This window comes from Protopterus annectens, chromosome 6.part0 (genome assembly GCF_019279795.1).
Source record: "Protopterus annectens isolate FY-2018-M chromosome 6.part0, PAN1.0, whole genome shotgun sequence".
NCBI lineage: Eukaryota > Metazoa > Chordata > Ceratodontiformes > Protopteridae > Protopterus > Protopterus annectens.
The window spans coordinates 471,818,519-471,838,341 of NC_056737.1; the positions used below are offsets into that span (position 1 = coordinate 471,818,519).

The 19,823-nt window shown below is 41.2% G+C and overlaps 1 protein-coding gene across 1 annotated transcript in view; it reads right to left on the reverse strand.

Moving 5' to 3' along the window:
- Positions 1 to 19,823, reverse strand: part of INO80 (INO80 complex ATPase subunit) — a 2,478,170-nt gene that overhangs the window by 291,825 nt on the left and 2,166,522 nt on the right. Inside the window, exons 33-34 of the mRNA XM_044074204.1 lie at positions 17,949 to 18,051; positions 13,927 to 14,015 (exon numbers count right to left, since the gene is read on the reverse strand). Of these exons, the coding sequence (XP_043930139.1) occupies positions 13,927 to 14,015; positions 17,949 to 18,051 (192 nt within the window). The remainder of the gene's footprint in view (positions 1 to 13,926; positions 14,016 to 17,948; positions 18,052 to 19,823) is intronic.

Sequence of the window (19,823 nt, forward strand, 5' to 3'; positions counted from 1 at the left end):
TTTCAAAGAGGCTTAGCTGCTCCTGTCTTAGGAACAAAGGACTTACAAAATGGAGCACTCCCTAAAATTATGGTCAACACCTTGGCAGAATAAGCACCTTGAATGATTATCTTTGTAGGGAATCTGCCTACCACAGGCTCATTTACCTCTCTTAGCTGACATGAAAAACTGACAAAAACAGTAAAAAAGTAAGTGAAACAGGAAGGGTCCCCAACAGGGATACTTATCTGTCTACAACAATTAGAAAATGGCACAGACCATATGTCTAACAGATAAAATTGAAATGTGGTGTAGTTTTTCCTCTCAGGATGGCAGCAAGAAAGTTCTGAGAAATGTACTCTCTTGCAAAGGACCGACATATGTTGCAACAGGAAGGGTATACTGGCCAGATATACGGTATCCTTGGCAGGATATTTTCCACTAGTGAGCAGTACTGCACCATTGATCAAACAAAGAAAATCTGTTTTATAAAGCTGTGAGTGTACTGAAAGAAGGACTTTTATGTTTGGAATAAGAAGCAAAATAGGATGTTTCACCCCACTAATGCAGTCCTGTCACCAGAAAAATTACGATTTTTCTCTTGCATATCCACTCTTTTTCAATGTATTCTTCCTGGTGTGTGTGTGTGTGTGTGTGTGTGTGTGTGTGTGCGCGTGTGTGTGTGTTGGGGGGAGGGGGATTAAAACTTATTCAGAACCAGCTGAAGCCCTTAAAGCTATAAAGGAATGGAGTATCCTAGATGAGGAAGACAGTGCAGCAGTACCGCAGGAGCAGACTCTCTACCTAGTTGTCTTCCTCAGGTACTTCTACACCAAGTTCAGCATGGGAAGAACAGATCTTCTGTAAAGCACGTATATGAGCTACCTTGTGCTGAGCAGTGTGAAACTGGCAGCTCAGTCTGTACAGCATCTAAGGTCTGCGCAATCACAGTTGAAAAACAGTACTTCTTCAAAGGTCCAGATTAGTTAACCCTCTATTTTTCTTCCCCTTTTTTATATTTAACTCTCTGTTACCAATATTTTTAATCACTTCACTTCAAGTAGTTTTGCACTCTTTAAAAAGGAAAGAAAAAATACACTAAAAAGCAGCTATCTTCATTCAGTGCAGCTGTCACCAGAAAAAAAATGTGTTAAGCTGAGCCCTGTCTATGGCCTAATATCGAGCCTGAATTTTACATGAGATTGTTATACTCTTTCCTTAGTCTCCATCAGATCATTTATGGTGCATTCTGGGTCTGATAGAGGCTAAGGAAAGAACATAAAAAGCTCATGACTGTCCCCTTCATTCTCTAACAAGAAAAAGCACTACCATTTTCCTTCAAAGCAGTGTTAAGAACACTTCAGAGATGCACTTTCTCCATACCGCAAGGTGTGCAAGCTGCTACCTTTTTAGTATCAGGTGGCACTGCCAACCCTTGTTTCCCCTCCTACAGTTATCATGGTGTAGAGGTGTGCTGAAAGCTACCTGGCTTTCCACAACTGAGGCTTCATTAAGCTGATGGGTGGCACACTGTTAAACAATACTGACAGACTATCAATGCAGTCAGTCAGTGAAGGCCACGTACAGCTATCATTAATGAGTAAAATGTAAGCAAAAGCTTTATCATAGGCTTGTTCAGTTAAACCTCTGTCCAAGACCACTTTGGCCTCTGATGAGGTGAGTTCTTTATCAGCTGCAGAGAAGTTGGTCCACAAGAGATGGTTCCTCTAAAGTGCTTGTGAATTCTGTTTGGAATTGTCAACTTGTTGTAATGATGTGTACAATGAATATCAAGCACCTGATGCCTGACAGTGCCTCATAAAACAATTTTTTTCTGTGTAGTTCTTAAGTTTTAAAATATCTAATTTTATAAATGCAGCTTCTAACAAACAGTAAAGAAATGCTGCCATCTATAAATGGATAAATACAAAATTTATAAAGCCAAGTAGAAGTAAGAGCAGCAGTAATAGTTTCTCTCTAATATTACTATTCAGCTGCTATTAGTTCATCAATTAAATCATTTATGTGGGTGCCATTTACTGTCCCAACACACATAAGTCAGTTTGCTGAGTATGACTTACTCCTAGATTTGGCAGTCTCCAAGTTAGGGGTGAAGGAGATGTGGCCCTTTACTTAAAAGGTACAGGAGGGCTTTGCCAATATAAAATAAGACCACCGAATTGCTAGGTCAGTGTGTCAGGCTCAGCGTAAAGGAATACAATGCATTAGTGTTACTGTACTGAACCATACTTTATTTACGTAACAAAAGTACTGCACTAGTTAAGTGGAATAGAACTTAGGCTGTCTACATCTTACTTAAAAGCATCTCTTCTGTTTAAGACTGCGGTCAGATAACATGGACAATTTTGGGGCAGAAATGCATCATTTTTCAGTGTTTTCCAGAAAAATTTGTCAAGATATGTGTACAATACTCATATGTTTCTTTGCAGGATGTATTAACTAATAAAGCATAATGGCGCCGATCTCTTAGTTAAAACTTAGCAAAAGTATTTGCAGGCAATTTTGATCGACCTATAAAAAGAAGTTATGAACTCACCATAGCGTTCTATCTCTGTTGTCCATTTTCATTCTTCCTCAACTGCTGGGTTCAGATCCGATCCCTTGGATGTGACTCGGCCATTGCTAAAGCTCATGACAAACAATAACTCTCGAGCTTCTCCCTTACCCATAATGCACCAACCCTAATTACCTCAGATCTTGTTTGGTGCCTTAGTAGAAAGTAAAAAAATGGAAATTACTATGGAGAATCTATATCTGGAGCTTAAATAAAATATAAGGACATATATGTCCCCTAAGCACTCACTCTTCCAGAAGCCTTAAGGATGGGGGTCGATGGGAGGGGAGTCAAGAAAAAATGAAAATGGACAACACAGATGGAACATTGTGGTGAGTTCATAACCTGTTTATTTGATGTTGTCAATTTTCATTCTGTCCTAAACTGTTGGGGCAGAGTCCCCAGCTATCTAATTTCCAGGGCGGACTCAAGAAAGGCTATTCCTGAGCACCATAGAACCAAAAGATACCCTTCCTCTGGTGAGCAGATCTAATTTGTAGTGAGTAATAAAGGTATGGGGAGAAGCCCAAGTAGCTGCTGCACAAACATCATCCATGGACACTCTGGTTTGAAAAACTGAGGAAGCTGCCATGGATCTATGGAATGGGCTCAAACAGGTTTTGTCACGGCAATGCCCAATTTGTTACACACTACGAAATGCAATTTGTTATCCACTTAGATAGCATAACTTTGGTATTTGGTTTACCCAATGCTGGCTCCGCATATGAAACACATAATTGATCAGAGTTTCTGATTTTTTTGTCCTATGTAAGTAAAAACGTAACCGTCTATGAACATCCAATAAATGTAAGATGTATTCTCCTTTGTTAGAATATTTGGGAAAGAATACTGGCAAATGAATAGATTGATTTATATTGGAGTCTAACACCACCTTTGGAAGAAAAGTCGGGTTGGTATGTAAGGTAACTCTGTCTTTATGAAAAATCAAGTATGGAGGTTTTAAACACAATCTCAGAAAGTCTTCTGCCCAAGGTTCAAAAGGGGATTGTGTAAGAGACTGCAGTACAAGGATAAGGTCACAAGGGAGATTAAGATCTTTAAAAGGTGGCCTTACGAGTAGACTGCCTTTTAAAAAGGCTTTGCTCAACTTATATGGGACACTACAGAAGAACCACCTATTCCAGTGTGAAAACTGGAAATGTATAGTTTTGTACCTACCATAAATGTAGATGTTCGAGTGTATACCCTGCTGCAGTCATCACACTTGGGTTATCCTGCCATCAGGCGGTCCCGCAGTTGGCCCGAATTCCAAAGTCTTGGTCTGGCATCGGTTGCTGTCGCTTCTTCCCTGATGTCAGAGAGCCAGGGGTATATCAGAGGCATCCAACGCCATTTTCTTCAGTTTTTCTTGCCCCACATGTCAGGTGCCCCTAATAGCTAGGCAAAATATATATATATATATATATATATATATATATATATATATATATATATACATATAGCTATATGAAAATAAAACAAAACCCTTATGCACAAGCAAATACACCACAGCGGTAGTATAGGATAGAGTGGTAGAGATAAGCTGAGCTAGTTCAGAGGGGATGAAGGGAGGGTAACCTGGACTGCAGCAGGGTATACACTCAAACATCTACATTTATGGTAGGTACAAAACTGTACTATGTTCATCGTGTTACCCTGCTGCAGTCATCACACTTGGGTAGAATCCCAAAGCTAAGGATGGGTGGTGGAGTCAAACAGGGTTAGAGGAGGCTAGAAGGCCCTGCAAAACTGCAGTGGCGAAGCCAGCTCTAGTTTTAGATTAAAGTGGTAAGTGGTAATGTTTGGTGAAGGTGTATACTGAACTCCAAGTTGCAGCTTCCAGAATATCCTTGGGTGGCACCCCCCTGAGGTAGGCTGTAGATGTAGCTGCTGCCCTGGTAGAGTGGGGCCTTATGCCAGCAGGAACTGGCTTTCCATGGTGGGTGTAGCAAAAACGTATGCAATGTCCTATCCATTTGGAAATGGTCTGTTTTGAGATAGCCTTTCCTTGTGTTGCTGTAGCATAAGATACAAAAAGCTGGTCAGATTTTCTGAAAAACTTAGTTTTATCCAAGTAGTAACGTAGCTGCCTGTGAATGTCCAAGGAATGTAGGAGTCTTTCTCCTTTGTTCTGTGGACTTGGAAAGAAGGTGGGTACATGGATGGTTTGACTTAGAGCCACACTGGATACTACCTTAGGCATTAAAGGAGGGGTTAGTCCGTAGAGAAACTCTGTCTTGATGAAAAATGAGGAAAGGCTCTACTGCCATTAGTGCCTGAAGCTCTGAAACTCTTCTTGCTGAAGTAATTGCTAGCAGCAGGGCAGTCTTCCATGATATAAACTTTAAGTCAGCTGAGAAAGCTGGCTCAAAAGGAAGCAGCGTAAGTTTTTCCAGAACGAAGTTGAGGTCCCAAGTAGGTGTTGGTGCTCTCCTCGGAGGCCTAATGTTTTTGGCCCCTCTGAGAAACTGCCTTAGGGGTGGATGTGAAAATAAGAGAGAATCCATGTTGTAGTGAGATGAAATAGCTGAGGCGTGGATTTTAATAGATGAGAAAGAAAGCCCTTTGTGTAGCATCTCAGTTAAATATTGCAAAATCTGAGGTATGTCAGGCTGAAGGGTATTTTGGCCTTTAGCTTGGTTCCAGGCGCAAAACCTTTTCCATTTGTCTGAGTAGGCTTTCCTGGTGCTGGGCCTCCTGGCCTCCAGAATAACATCCATAACAGCTTGTGAGAGAGGAGCTGGCTGGTTGCTTAGGTGATTTGCCATGCAGCCAAGTTTAAGGTTTTGAGTTGGCCATGTAGAATCTGATTGTCTTGCTGTGTGAGCAGACGGGTAATTTGTGGCAGAATCCATGGTGGGCCCTGGGCCATATTCCTTAATAGTGGGTACCAGTGCTGGCGTGGCCAGTCTGGGGCAATGAGTATCATTCGGGGACTCTCCATCCTGACTTTCAGCAGCACCTTTGTGAGAAGGGGTAATGGTGGAAAGGCATATACTGTCAGCATTTTCCAACTGAATGAGAGTGCGTCCACTTTCCAAGCTTGATGGTGAAAAGTCCTTGTGCAAAATTTTGTTAGTTGATAGTTTTGGGGGCTGGCAAATAGGTCTATGTCTGGGAGCCCCCATTTTTGAGTTATCATTGTAAATACTTGTGGATCCAGTTTCCACTCGTGGGGATCCATGATGTTTCTGCTTAGGTCGTCTGCCAATGTGTTCTTTTTTCCGGGCAGGAATTGAGCTTGTAATTGAACTTGGTACGCCAGTGCTGTGTTCCACAAGGTCATTGCTTGCCTGCATAGAGGGTAGGAGTATGTACCCCCTTGCTTGTTTATGTACCACATTACTGTGGTGTTGTCTGTTCTTATGATAAGCTGTCCTGGATGTAAGAGGTCCTTGAAGGCTGTCAGAGCATTTTGTACAGCTAGCATTTCTTCTTGATTGATGTGCATATTCCTTTGATCTGCAGTCCATATGCCTTGAATGCACCGTCCTGCCATGTGTGCCACCCAGGCATAGTCCGATGCATCTGTTGTCATAGTTTGCCTGGCTGGGGGTAAGGTGAAAGGCTGACCCTTGTTGAGGTGACATGCCTGTGACCACCACAGGAACTCCTGTTGAAGGCAGGGAATGAGAGGTATCATTGTTTCCAAGCTGTGGCTGTGTTGAGTCCATACGCTTTTTAGGTACCATTGTAATTTCCTCATATGCAGTTTTGCAAATGGTATTAGTAGTATGCAAGATGCCATGAAGCCCAAGGCCTGCAGAATTATTCTTGCAGGAAGTTGGGTCTTTGTTGCCATTGCTCTGAAGTATTGAGTTAATTGTAGTTGTTTGACTGGCGTCAGATAAGCCATCTGGGCCGCTGTATTCAAGCTGGCACCCTGGAATGTCATATTTTGTGAGGGCACTAGTTTTGATTTCTTTTCATTTACATTGTACCCTAGGCAACTTAGAAGATGTTTTACAAAAGCCAGGTGCTGTAAGAGAATGTCTTTGCTTTCTGCTTGGATGAGGCAGTCGTCCAGGTATGGGTATATTTGAATTCCTCTTTGTCTGCAGTATGCAATTACTGGTGCCAGGCATTTTGTGAAGACCCTGGGCGCAGTAGATAAGCCAAAGGGCAATGCAGAGAATTGGTAATGGGTTGAACCTGCAATGAAACAGAGGTATCTTCTGCAATTTTGTCTGATAGGGACATGCAGGTATGCCTCCTTGAGGTCCAACGTTACTAGCCAAGCTTTCTTGCCCAACATGGGAAGAAGCTGCTGTAGTGTTAGCATCTTGAATTTGGGTACTTGCAAGAAGGTGTTTAAAATTGAAAGGTCCAGAATGGGTCTCCGAGCATTGTCCTATCTGGGGACTAGAAAGAGCCTTGAGTTAAATACTTGGCCTTGCTCCTGTGTAGGTACCAGTTGAATGGCTCTCATGTCCATGAGAGCTGTAATTTGTTTTTGTGCCTCTGCCCATTGATTTTGTGGCAGGTTTGGCATTCCTTTTATCCTTGGCAAGGTGTGGAAATGGAATCTGTATCCTTGTGAGATAATGTCTAGGACCCATTTGTCCTTTGTGACGATGCGCCAGTTGTCTGCAAAAAGTGCTAATTTTCCTCCCAAGGGAGCTGCCAAGAGAGTTTTGCTTGGCAGTTTGAGGTATAAGTCATTGTGCTTGCCTTCTAGTAGTTTGTGGCCTGTCTTCTCCTCCCTTCTGTGTTGCAGTGCCCCATTGGCGGGGTTTGTAAGGGATTTGTGCTTGTCCTCTGCCCCTTTGGCACCTGTATTTACCCCTCTGTGGTCTGTCAGAAGCTGGAAAGGACCAATTTTTGTTGGCCAATTTCTGATGAAGCGTGGGGGCTGTACTTGTAAGAAATCTTTGACCGTCTGCATAGATTTTTGCCTTATCCTCCATTTTCTTTAAAACCTCCTCGCTTTAATCCCAAATAAGACTTCCTGCTGTAAGGGTGCATCTAGTAACTTTGCTTTAACATGATCAGGCAGAGATTGTTTTTTTAACCAAGCATGCCTACGTATAACAGACCCAGTAACAGCTGCTCTAGAGGAAGCTTCCAAGGCATCAAAACCACATTGTAAAGTATGTTTTCCCCCCTATTCAGCTGCATGCAACAGATCCTGCATTTCCTTGAATTCAGACTGTTGAGGGTGCGTGCCCATCTTTTGTTTTATTTGAGACATTAGGAATTGCTGGTATTTAAGCATGTGAAATTGACAATTTAGTGCTCTCATAGCTAAGGTGTAAACCTTCTTCCCCCACCTATCTAGTGCTCTGGAGTCCCTTTCAGAGGGTACAGGAATTTTAGCCATAGAAACCTTAGCCCCCTTGGGACCCTGGGAGACTGTCTCTGGATCAGCAACAGGACTTTTGTTTAGGAATTTGTGCGAGTCAGGCACTCTATAGTATCTATCTGGTTTGGCTGGAGCAGGAGGCAGAGAATCTGGATTTAGACTAGATTCTAAAAAAACATCATCTGCAATGTCCAAAACTGGGGGGATAGCAAGGAGTCTGTGCTGGGGGAGCAAAAGAAACTCTTGGAGCCTTTTCTCTGAGTCGGACTAGTCCTGACCTTCCCAGTGGAAATGTTCCCTCATGGTATGTAAGGTTTCCCCAAAGAAATAATCTTCAGGGGGAGAAGCTGAGGGAATGGAGTCTTCAGCATCAGAATCTTCATAAGGTGGAAAGGAGTAATCCTGTTCCTCAGAGGAGCCTTAGGAAACAGACAGTTGATCAAAGGAGGCATAGTCCTCCTCTTGTCTAGGCCTTTAGTGTCGTGCAAAATCAAAGCGTCGCTTAATAGTTCGCTTACTGAACCTAGCACAAAACCAACAACCAGTGATGTTGTGGTCTGGGCCTAGGCAAGGTATACAAAAAGAATGAAAGTCCTTATGAGGTATTTGCTTCCCACAAGAAATGCAATTGTTAACTTTTTCTGACATCGGACTGAGGCAAGAAAAGCTTCCCCAACGGGGTACTTAGCTTTGAAGACTTCGGACTGAAACTCGATTCGAAAATCTCAGGTGTCGGACGACCGGCACTTGCGAACTGCTTCTGCTTTGGGTACCACGCGGCAAGAAAGACTGAAGAAAATGGCGTCGGATGCCTCTGATATACCCCTGGTGCTCTGACGTCAGGGAAGAAGCAACAGCAACCGACGCTGGACCAAGACTTTGGAATTTGGGCAGACTGCGGGACCGCCTGATGGCAGGATAACCCAAGTGTGATGACTACAGCAGGGTAACACGATGAACATCATTGCTAACAGTACTCTACTATTAGTAAAACTAGGTCCCTCTTCAAAATGATGTGCTAGAAATTCCAAGATATTATGAACTGGAGCTGAAAAAGGTTCAATATTACAATTTTGAGCCCAAAAAACAAATCTCTTCCATTTGAAGAAGTACAGTTTTCTGGTGGAAGGTTTATTGGAGGACAAAAGAATATGACAAACTGGAGAAGAGAGAATAGGTTGTCTGGCTATTAATGGAACTGGAGGAACCAGGCAGTCAGCCTGTGATTCACTATGTCTCAATGTGTCATACCTTTTGGGTGAGACAGGAGGTCCGGAGTTGGATCCAGAACCAAAAGTGGTTAAATTACATGAAGCCAAAGGAAGGGAAACCAAATTTGTCAAGGCCAATAATGGGTAATGAGGATGACCTTGCTAATCAACCTTGCAGCTTTCTGAAGAAATTTGGGAATTAATGGAGTGGGAGGATACACATAAAGGAGACCAGGGGCCAATCGTGAAGTGCAGCATCCCTCGGGAATTCCCCCTGTGGGGGGATTAGGGTAAAGTAGCTGCTACATTTGTTGTTCAATGGGGACATGAACAGATCACAGCAAGGCTGGCCCCACTGTCAGAAAACTGTATTCGCAATCTTTTTGTTGAGGGGCCAGTCATGAGGCAGAAGAATGCACTTTCTCAATTTGTCTGCTATCACACTGGATTTCCCCAGAATGTGCATTGCTAAAAGAAAGCGGATGAAATAGACTGCCCATTGCCACACTCTGACAGCTTCTCAACATAATAGTTAGGATTTGGTTCTTCCATATTTGTTGATGTACCAAACGACCAACATGTTGTCCGAATATACTGCATTTGTCCCCAACGTAACACATTCTAAAATGCCTGCAATGCTAACAGCACTGCTCTCATCTCCAAGACATTTATATGCAAACTGGCCTCCTCAGAGGGACCAGGTGCCTTGCACTGTCTTTCCCATATAATGCTCCCCCACACACACCCCAACTGGGAAGCATCAGTGGTCACTACGGCTGGGGAATGAACGGACAACCTTGCAGAACCTGGTCTGAATGAATCCACCATTTCAGATCTCTCTTGCAGATGTGAGTGATTCTCATCTTATATGACACAGGTTGATAAAGAATTGACCACTGAACAGCCAACATCCATTAATAAATTCTCATATAAAACCTGGCAAGTGGTACCAACTTTATTGCTGCTGCCATTGATCCCACAGCCTGAAGAATCAGCTGGGCTGAAATTGAGGTGCTGCAGATTAGCTTTTTGACTTGAAGTCTTATGGTCTGAACTCTCAGTAATGGAAGGGACGGGAAGGAATGGTTGCCTTTCTATTGAAAATACCTCCTATAAACTCTGAGCCAGTTGCAGATGGGATTTATCATAGTTTACGGTTATCCCCAGACAACACCAAGTCTGGAGAACCTGGTCTCTTGCACATATGAACGGATGCTTGGTCAGAGGGGTAATCAGCCAGTCATCCAGATATGGAAACACATGGAATCCGTGAAGTCTTAGGTGAGCTGCTACGACTGCCATGCACTTGGTAAACCACCCTGGGGGCTTTGGTGAGTCCAAAGGGCAGTACCTTGAATTGATGCTCCCAGCCAGAAGCACAACAGTATCCTGTTTCCTTTGGCACCAAAAAGGACCTTGAGTAAGTTCCAGATTCCATCTGGACTGGTAGGACCTCTTGGATGACTCTTTTTTTCTACCATCCTTTGTATTTCAATTGTTGCTTGTTCCCTCTGACTGGGTGGAACATCTGGGATTTTTTTCAGAATTGAGGGAGAAAGGGAAATAGTATAATACAGCCTCTAGAAATAATCCTCTGCATCCAAGTATCTTTTGTTATATCTAGCCAGGCTCTCTGGTGCAGGGATAAGCATCCCCTGTCTGTCTCCACAGGTGGACAATTTGGCCTCCTTTCAGAAACTCTGGTAGAGTTCATCAAAGAACGAATCTCTGGAACCCTGGTTCTGTGGGCCTCCTCAGCCACGGGGGGATCCTCATCCAATAGAGTTCCCTCCTCCTGGGGGCACCTCCTCCATGTGTGTCTTGAAAAAAAACCCTGTGACTTCTTGAACTACACTTTTAGACCTCAGTGATTTCGGGAAAAGGTTCTTTGAGGAGTTGAAAAACGCACACCCACAGCAGATAGGATATTCTATCCTTTTTACACCTGGACAGGGTATCTTTTACCTTGGGGCCAAATAAAGACCTTTTGTCAAAAAAGAGCATTGAAGAAAGAAGACTTGAAAGGTTTCACAAACTCACAGAGGTGCATCCAGGTGTGTCTCCTTGAGGTTCCTTCTGCTACAAGTGAGATCAACCTCATGGAAGAATTGGATATGGACTGCAGGATTGTCAGCTGAGAAGTAACAGATGCCTGAACTTCATCACCCGAGAGGGTATCTGATAACTCCTTGATCAGATCCCACTAAAGTCTAGTAAAATGTGTCAAACAGTTCAGCAACCTCAAGATAAAGGTTGCTCAAACATAGACACACTTCCAAAATCTGTCCATCTCATGTGACTCCCTGTTGGGGGATGGACAGTGGAATTTTCCTCAGCTAGTTCCTTCTTGGTGGCTGCAGCAATGACCATGGCATCAACAGGAACTCCCTTCCCCCAAAACTGTCTATCCTGTCTGGTCTGCAAGGAATGGGCTCTGTGGTGTCAGGGTCCTTCCACGCCTGCCGTGAGATCAAGCCAATGAGCCCATCGGCGGGTGGCGTCATCCAGGAGGTAGATGGTCGAAGTACCATAAGCCTCCAGGAGAACAGATTCCTCAGACATAGCATTTCTGGAGGTCCAAACACTTCTCTGCTTAAGGATTTCCAGGATGTCTCCCAAAGGAGACATCTTCAGGAGGTGATTGTGGGGACCCTTTGCCTTCATTGAAATCTGTGTCTTCAGTGATGGACTCCTTCGGGGAGTCTAAATGTTTCCTCCTACACATCTTCTTCTTAGGGACCTCCTCGGTGGGATGCTCTGGGGATGTATCAGAAGAGGAGATAACAATTCCCTAGGGGCAGCCTTGTGTTTTGGTGCTGACTCTCCCTGTGGAAGGAGACAGTGAAGTTCTGAGTGCTGCAGCATCATGACGGAGGACTTGGGATCTGAGGGGGAAGGATGCGTCACCACTGTTGAGGCAGAAAATACTCTCTTCACAGCCTTGAAGGCAGAATGGCTTGGAGAGAGAGAAAGACTGTCGGATCCAAGAAGACAAGCTTCTGAATCATAGGTCTCAGCTTCTCCAAGGACACAGCCCCCGAGATGGAAGCCAGAGCCGAGCTATCCAGTGACGAGGCTCTCAGGTGCAGAGAGGGCTCCGAAAGCTTTGGAGTCGAATGCAACACCTCTAACCCAACAGGTAAAATATAGCTCAGGGAGCTCTCTGGATCCGATCTAACCGGAGCCCTCAGAGAAGATCTCGGATACAAGGATAAAGTTATCAGACAAATCCAGGTGACTCAAATCCAAAAACTCTGAAGGTACAGGAGTCAGAGGAGGAATTTGTAATGGTGGAGTAGTAGATTTGTGGATCTCCTAACCCAGCAGGTTAGGAGCCAAAGGAGCACCAATATGGCTCTGTGTCATGAGAATCTTCTTCACCAGTCTCTCCACATCTTCTGTAAGACTTCTGGAAGAGCGAGTGCAGTAAATGGATGGAGGCTTGGGTCTTTCTAGGAATGGAGAAGGCACCCTGTCAGGAACCGGATCCAGCAACAGAGAGTACCTAGTCCTGGGTAGAAATCTGGTCATTTGAAGGTCAGATTTGGAACGCTTCGGATCAAATGACTCCAGATCTGAGGGCTTTGACTTCATCAGATCAGACTGAGGAGGTGTCTGATCCAATAATTTTTCCTTAGCAGAATCATGACGTTTTTGCCTTTTTTGGATCTGGGGTTGAGACTGTCTCCTTATGAGTCCTCTTCCTCGAAGAGTCCAAAGCTGAAGAGGAGGAAGATTGCTTAGGAGAGGATGACTTTTTAACTTTTACAGTTTTCAATTTAGAGGCAGAAAAAGCAGTAGCAGTACCCTCCGATATAGCTTCCCCAAAAGAAAGAAAAAAGGCGGCCTTTTGCGCTCTACCAACACACAAGAATTAAAACCATGAAAAACAGAACAATTGTCTTGTAAATGGAGGGGACGTAAACAGTAGACACAAAGTGTGTGGGCATCAGAAATTGGCAGCTTGTGCCCAAACTTAATACATTTCTTAAAACCTGCTGGTTTATCTGCCATCTTTAACCAAATCTTAACACAGAAAGAAAGGCTTTTTTTTTTTTTAAAACGGAAAAATAAGAAAAAGAGAAAGAGACAGAAATACCAACAATGGTAATGAAAAACAATGACAGCATCATAGAGAGGAAAAAGATACTAACAATAGTATCCAAGAGGTACAGAAGAAATTGGACAATAGATAGAAAAACAGTAGGGAATTTATAATTAATGGTAAGGGATAGTAGTATAAAAGGTTTCTGAAGAAAAAATTTAAAATATATCAAACTTAGATCACTAATGCTTGAGAGAGATGAAAACCACATCTTTTGCTTGAAGCGGCAAACGAGATCTGAGGTAATTGGTGTTGGTGCATTATGGGTAAGGGTTCAAGAGTTTTCGGTTACCACAAGCTTTTGCAACAGCTGAGTCAGACTTGTGCTCATTTAACAGTACAGCTACATATGTTGTAAAACAAGAGCTATTTTATGCAAACAAACATACATCTTATAACAGCAACTAAGCAAATAAGGAAGACTAAAGACAGATGAAAAAAGTGAATTAAAAAAATTAGGAAAACAGGAAATGAGACTTCTAATATTACTTATTCTCAGGTTTCATTAAGTAACCTCAGAATCACTGAGCTCAGTCTACTGTCAATCAAGTATAAACAGCATACTTTTTTCACACAGCATATCTACTAATATATATCAAAAAATAAATAAGCAGTAAATAACATGGAGCAAGAGGTTGCTAGCACATTGTAACATACAATATTAAAAAACATGACTCTTAGTTTAAAAGGTAATCCCTGTGAAGAACCATTGTGCTGAATGTCAGTAAAACACTGTAAACGGGTAGGACTGTACCTTTTCTGCATACTTTTCACGCTTCCTCTTACGTTCTTTCAGCCGGTTTGATTCTTCTTGCTGTCTCTTCTCCTCTTGTCGTTGCCGCACTGTTTATAGAAAAGAGAAAGTAGCATAAGCATGGTTGTAGTTCAAGCAGTCCAAACCTGCAAAAGTAATCTTTACAATGCACATAATTTGATGAATACATTTTGCTCCTGGTGGTTAACTTATGTGATGCACCAGTATTCACTACACTCACTTCCACCTTCTCCTGCTGTGGATTAACTGCTCACTGAGTATTCATTTACACCAGTTATCATCATCATGACGTGCAACTAGCACAAAAGAAAATCTGCTTTGAAGAGCCATAGGGATATTTTCTCCTTAATAATTATAAGTACAGCAAAGCAATGATGCAGACACTAACTTGACTTCTAATACATACATGACAGCATTAGCCTGCTTAGTGGACCCTCTAACTTCTACATGAATTCCTTGTATCACTACGATTCTAGATGCATTCAAGGTGAACAGTGCTGTCACAAAGCACCTCATTCCTACTTAATCCATTTCCAAACTGGGGTTACTAGCATCACAGACAGAAATCCAAGTACTTTACTAAAAGATTAGCTTGAGAGTTTAGGCTCAGCTCACAGAATGGCATGCTATTCAAGATGAAAACACAAAGATATGCTGATGTTCAAAAAGAAATCTACTTAAGTATTTAATAAAAGAAAATATAAATCTATATAACCGTATTGATACAATAAAAGCCTGCACATTTAATTATAGCAAAGGAAAATTAAAAAAACAAAAAAAAAACAGAATGAAATAACTGTGGGTGACAAAAAAACCCCTGCTAAAACAGTAAAAAAGAAAAAAAAATGGCTATTGCAGAACTTTTCTAGGCTTTGAAGAAGACAGCTAATAAATCTGGGTGAACAATATAACACAGTAATATCATCCCTAAAAGTCAGTGTACTTTTCAACCATGTTCTATGAATCCTTCACTATGCTTTGCTTGTTTACTTAAATTCTTTATTTTACATTTGTTTACAAGGTTGGTGAGCTGGTTAAAGAACCCTTTTGAGTAAAATCCAAAAACAAAACGTCACAGAAAAAATAAATATTTGATGGAACAAAATACAAAACGCCACAAGAGTTTCCTATACTATGTTAGACATATATATATATATATATAAAAATTACCAACTTGTGTAGAACATGGGGTGACACAACTGTTGAAAGAGTCTTAAGCAAGTTTCAGATGTAAGAAAGGTGCTTAAAGTTTTGTTAAGCACCTTCAGTAGTATTGAGCACTAGTCTCTTGCTACAGCACTAGCAGCAACCCAAGCAGAACAGCATCCAAAGTATTTTTACAGCTCTGAAAACAGTAAAACCTTTCAAGCTGTCACAAAAAAGTATGGCAAAGTGAAGCATTTAACAGCTTTTTAAAATATTCATTCATCAGAGCGACACAGCTTCTGGCTACTCCCTACTTAGCAGCGCTGTTTTACAGCTTTTAAAGCGGCAAAAGGCTTTGGGTAACCACCCTTATTTTTTTTTTTTTACAGGTAGAACAATGCAGCGGCAAAAGCTTCACGTATTACAAAGAATTATCCTTCAAAATTTTAGCCAGGCCTGGATGTTTTTCTGTGTAAGAAAAGGCTTCCATCTTGCAACCCTACCCCATAGTCCAGACATATGGAGAATGTCATATGTAGTACACAACCAGTACTTGCCAAAAATTCCTGCAGCTCCTTCAGTGCTGCTGTAGGTCTCTTGGTAGCCCTTCCTGACCAGTTTTCTTCTTGTCTTTTCATCAATTTTGGAGGGACATCCAGTTCTTTACAACGTCACTCATGTCCCATATTTTCTCCTTTTTTGATGACTGTCATCCCTGTGTTCCATGGTATATCCAATGCTGTGGAAATTTTTTTGTACCATTCTCCTGACTGATACCTTTCAACAATGAGATCCATTTGATGCTTAGTAAGCTCTCTGTGAACCATGACTTTTGCTGTAGCAGGCAACTGAGTAAATGACAGGAAAATCCTACTAGGACAGCTGAACTTTATTTGGGGTTAATCAGATTCTCTTTAATTGATGTCAGGTGTGTACCCAAGAAGAATGAATGCTGTAATTAAATCAAAAGGTGCTTCAACAAAGTATTAGTTTAAGGGTGTGCACACTTATGCAAACGGCTTATTGTGCATTTTTTATATTTTTTCCCCTAACAGATTTGTTTGTTTTTCAATTAAATTGTACAGGTTATAGGTCACATTAAACGTGGAAAAATTTTTTAAATGATTTACTGTGGTCTCACTTTTTTTTATATCACAAAAACCTGGCATTTTAACAGGGGTGTCTACACCGTTTACATCCACTGTACTAGCCAAGTCAGAAAGACAGAAAATAACGCATAACATATTTGAGGATATTATAAAGATAAAGCTTTACAGCATACAAGCACAGAAGACTATTAAGATATACAGTATGTACAGCCCAGTTCAGAGATATGGTGGGAGATTAAGGCATACAAGACGGATGGAAAAGGAGAAAGTGTGCCAGCAAGATTAGGTGATATGGTCATTGGAGAAGCAAGCATATTGTGTCTATTTGTTTAAACAAATAGAAATTAAGAAAATTTCTGCAGGTGGAGTAGGCAGTAGTTTCTTTGAGGATGACAGACAAAGACTGCCAAAGAAAAGGTGGAGTTATACAGAAAGCATGCTTAGTAATGGACAGGTTAGTTTCAGGGGTTGAGCCGATTCTGAGAAGTGCTTTATTATGTGCAGTTTTTTCATGCAATATGGCGATAGAACACAACCTATGCACTCTGACAAACGGGCAAAATCTTGGCTCATGGCTCATTCCAGTGATTCTGGAACACGTAATTGTGACATAGCACATGGTTCAGTGTACAGCCAAAAGCATAACCCTTCTTAGCACGGGTCTATATTAGAACATCAAAGTTTCAAAACTTCAAATGTTCAAATATCGAACCCTATTCAACAAAAGCTGAAAATATCGAAGCAACAGAAAACCAAATTCTTTCCTAGGGAAAGAATTTGGTTGTCCGTTTCTGTTGCTTCGGTATTTTCAGCGCTGTGGTGGAAAGTTACAGGTCAGGTTCAGGTAAGTGTGCGATTGAGTGCAGGTTTGGTTAGTTAGGGTTAGGGTGTGGGTTAGGTATGTGTGCGATTGTGTGGACGTGAGGGTTAGGGCGGGTTAGGTGAGTTAGGGTGCGGGTCAGGTAAGGGTGCGATTGTGTGGACGTTAGGGCAGGTTAGGTGAGTTAGGGTGCGGGTCAGGTAAGGGTGCGATTGTGTGGACGTGAGGGTTAGGGCGGGGTAGGTGAGTTAGGGTTAGGGCGCGGGTGAGGTGAATGTGCGATAGTGACAGACCTTAGGGTTAGGGTTTGGGTTAAGGTAAGTGGATAGTTAGTGGTGTGTGTAGAGTTTAGTGTAGGGTTAGGTGCAAGATTTCAGGTGTATGTGTGTGGATTGCTGTTTGTTTGGTGTGCTTGTGTTGTGTGTATGTGTTTTGGAACAGCGAATGTTTTCCCTAGGAAAAAAAATCGCTGTTCTGTATGTTCGATGTTTTCAGCTTTCGCTGAATAGAGTTCGATTTTAGAACATTCAAAGTTTTGAAACTTTCATGTTCTACTACTATAGACCCTCTTAGCACCATATGTCTTTGAACCCTTTGGCCTCTACAAACGTCCCTCATATCTAGACATGCACTTCTCTAATGATAGGAGTGAAGGCTTTAGGATATCAAGTCCTTCTTGGCTGGCACTAGAGACACACATGAAAATCAACAACTAGTAAAACAGATGATTAAACATTTCACGCATGCCACCTCACTAGAATTCATACTTTAAATGTTTGTCTTTAGTATACCCAAGACCCAAAAGTCAGGATTCTGAATTACATACACAGCCTGGACTGCCATACTAATAAAGAAGACTGCTATATAATGAGGGAATGCAGTAAAAATATGGGACAATTAAAGAGGAAAATTATCTGATGCCTTACACTTCTTCTCCAGTTCCTCGTCATCCAGCAGCAGGCTAACCACCTCTTTGGGTTTCAGTGTGTCTGGCTTGAAATTTCCCCCTGAGATCACCATCCGCTGGATCTGTAAATAAAATCAACTTTTAGTACAGCTGGACAAAACAGCATTTTTATCCTTTCACTCAGCAATGGTAACATTAAGACCTGATGCAGTGCTTCAGTTACAGAATCTTCCCCCATATACACACATCTATATTCTGCAGGGTTAGAATTACAGGACAGGTCCAGCAGACAGATTAATTCTCAAGTACATAGAGCAGGGTCAGTCAACTACAGTATGTATTATTATAAAGATATCAGGAAAATGCAATAAAAACATGGGATACAAACACCTTAGTGCTCATAAAAGAAATAAGAACTACATGTTACATTGAGTCAGAAACAGAACAACAGTCAAAACATTTAATTATCCAAGTTTCTATCAATTCAACATGCAGTTATCCAAACTTTTAACAATTTATGAAACTATCAAAGCATTAGTAAAGATTACAACCATAATCTGTAGAGCCAGAAAATGCAATTTTTAATATAACTGAATGAACAGCAAGTACATGGCTGGAATTAAGCAACTTCATAAAAGAGTGTACTGATAAGAGAGGAAATTCAGCATAAAAAATTTGCACTGTTCAATTAACATTTAGTAGAATGCAGCTTTGTTAAAAATGTTTGGGGTGCAAATTACTGTAAAAGTAAATTGTTCTGTTGAGCTGGGATATTGACACTAAGTTCAAGTCTGTTGGATGCCAAAAATATTACTAGAAAATGGAAATCAAAATCTAAACCAGATATAATTGAATCATTGAATGTTGTAAATGAGTTAAAATAATTTGAGGTGGGACTGTTAGAAAACAGAAGGTACACACTAGATAGAAATAAATGGAATTTGTGGGAACAATACATGCAGAAAAATGTTCAGGAGGAGGACCGAAATTTCTATGAAGCAAGACGAGTAACCTATGTAATGTTGAAGCGAATGACAATCGTTAAGAAAGAAACCATACATGTATAATGCATGAGAAAGAAATATGTGTTTATAACTGTATGTGCACCCATGTCACTATGCAATATGAAAAATAAAAGTATTATTTTTTTTGCTGTTAACAGTAGAAAAGGAAAATTACATACTAAGTGAAATTCCTGTGCTTTAAGAACTACCAATACCATTCTGTTTTTGCTGACAAAGCAATAACAGTCAAAAGTATTTGAATAGTAAGTTATTAATGTGAGTTGTTACACAGAAATAAAGGATCTAGACAAAAGTGCATGGTTTGGCAACTGTTTGACAACAGCTATAAACAATTAAAATGCTGAATGATACAAACAAAAAGCAAAGGAAAAATTTTGAGACACTCACTTTCCTGCCCCTTCCACACACAAACAGAACCCTACCAGGCATTTCACACTGACTTAATCAACCTCAGTATTCCACCTATGAAGCCTAGTATACTTCAATTCTCAATGCTCATTATCTTAGCTACAACCTGCAACATCCTATTCTCTTAACCACACCTGCGTGCAACCTAACAAAAGAATAAGCCCAACAGCAATGCACTCACAGGGAAATAACACCGCAGCCTTTAGACCATATGTCCATAATGTGCTAGAAATTGTTTACGGTTACAGTTTATTTTATTTATTTACTTTTTTTTTAAACTCGGTTGGTACTGCTGTTTTAAGAAGGGACCTGAGGACGAAGCTGCCATAAAAACACAATTTGACATTAACAATATACATTTGTGTATGTGTGTGTCTATTTTATATATATATATATATATATATATATATATATATATATATATATATATATATATATATATATATCAAAAGCTGATTCCA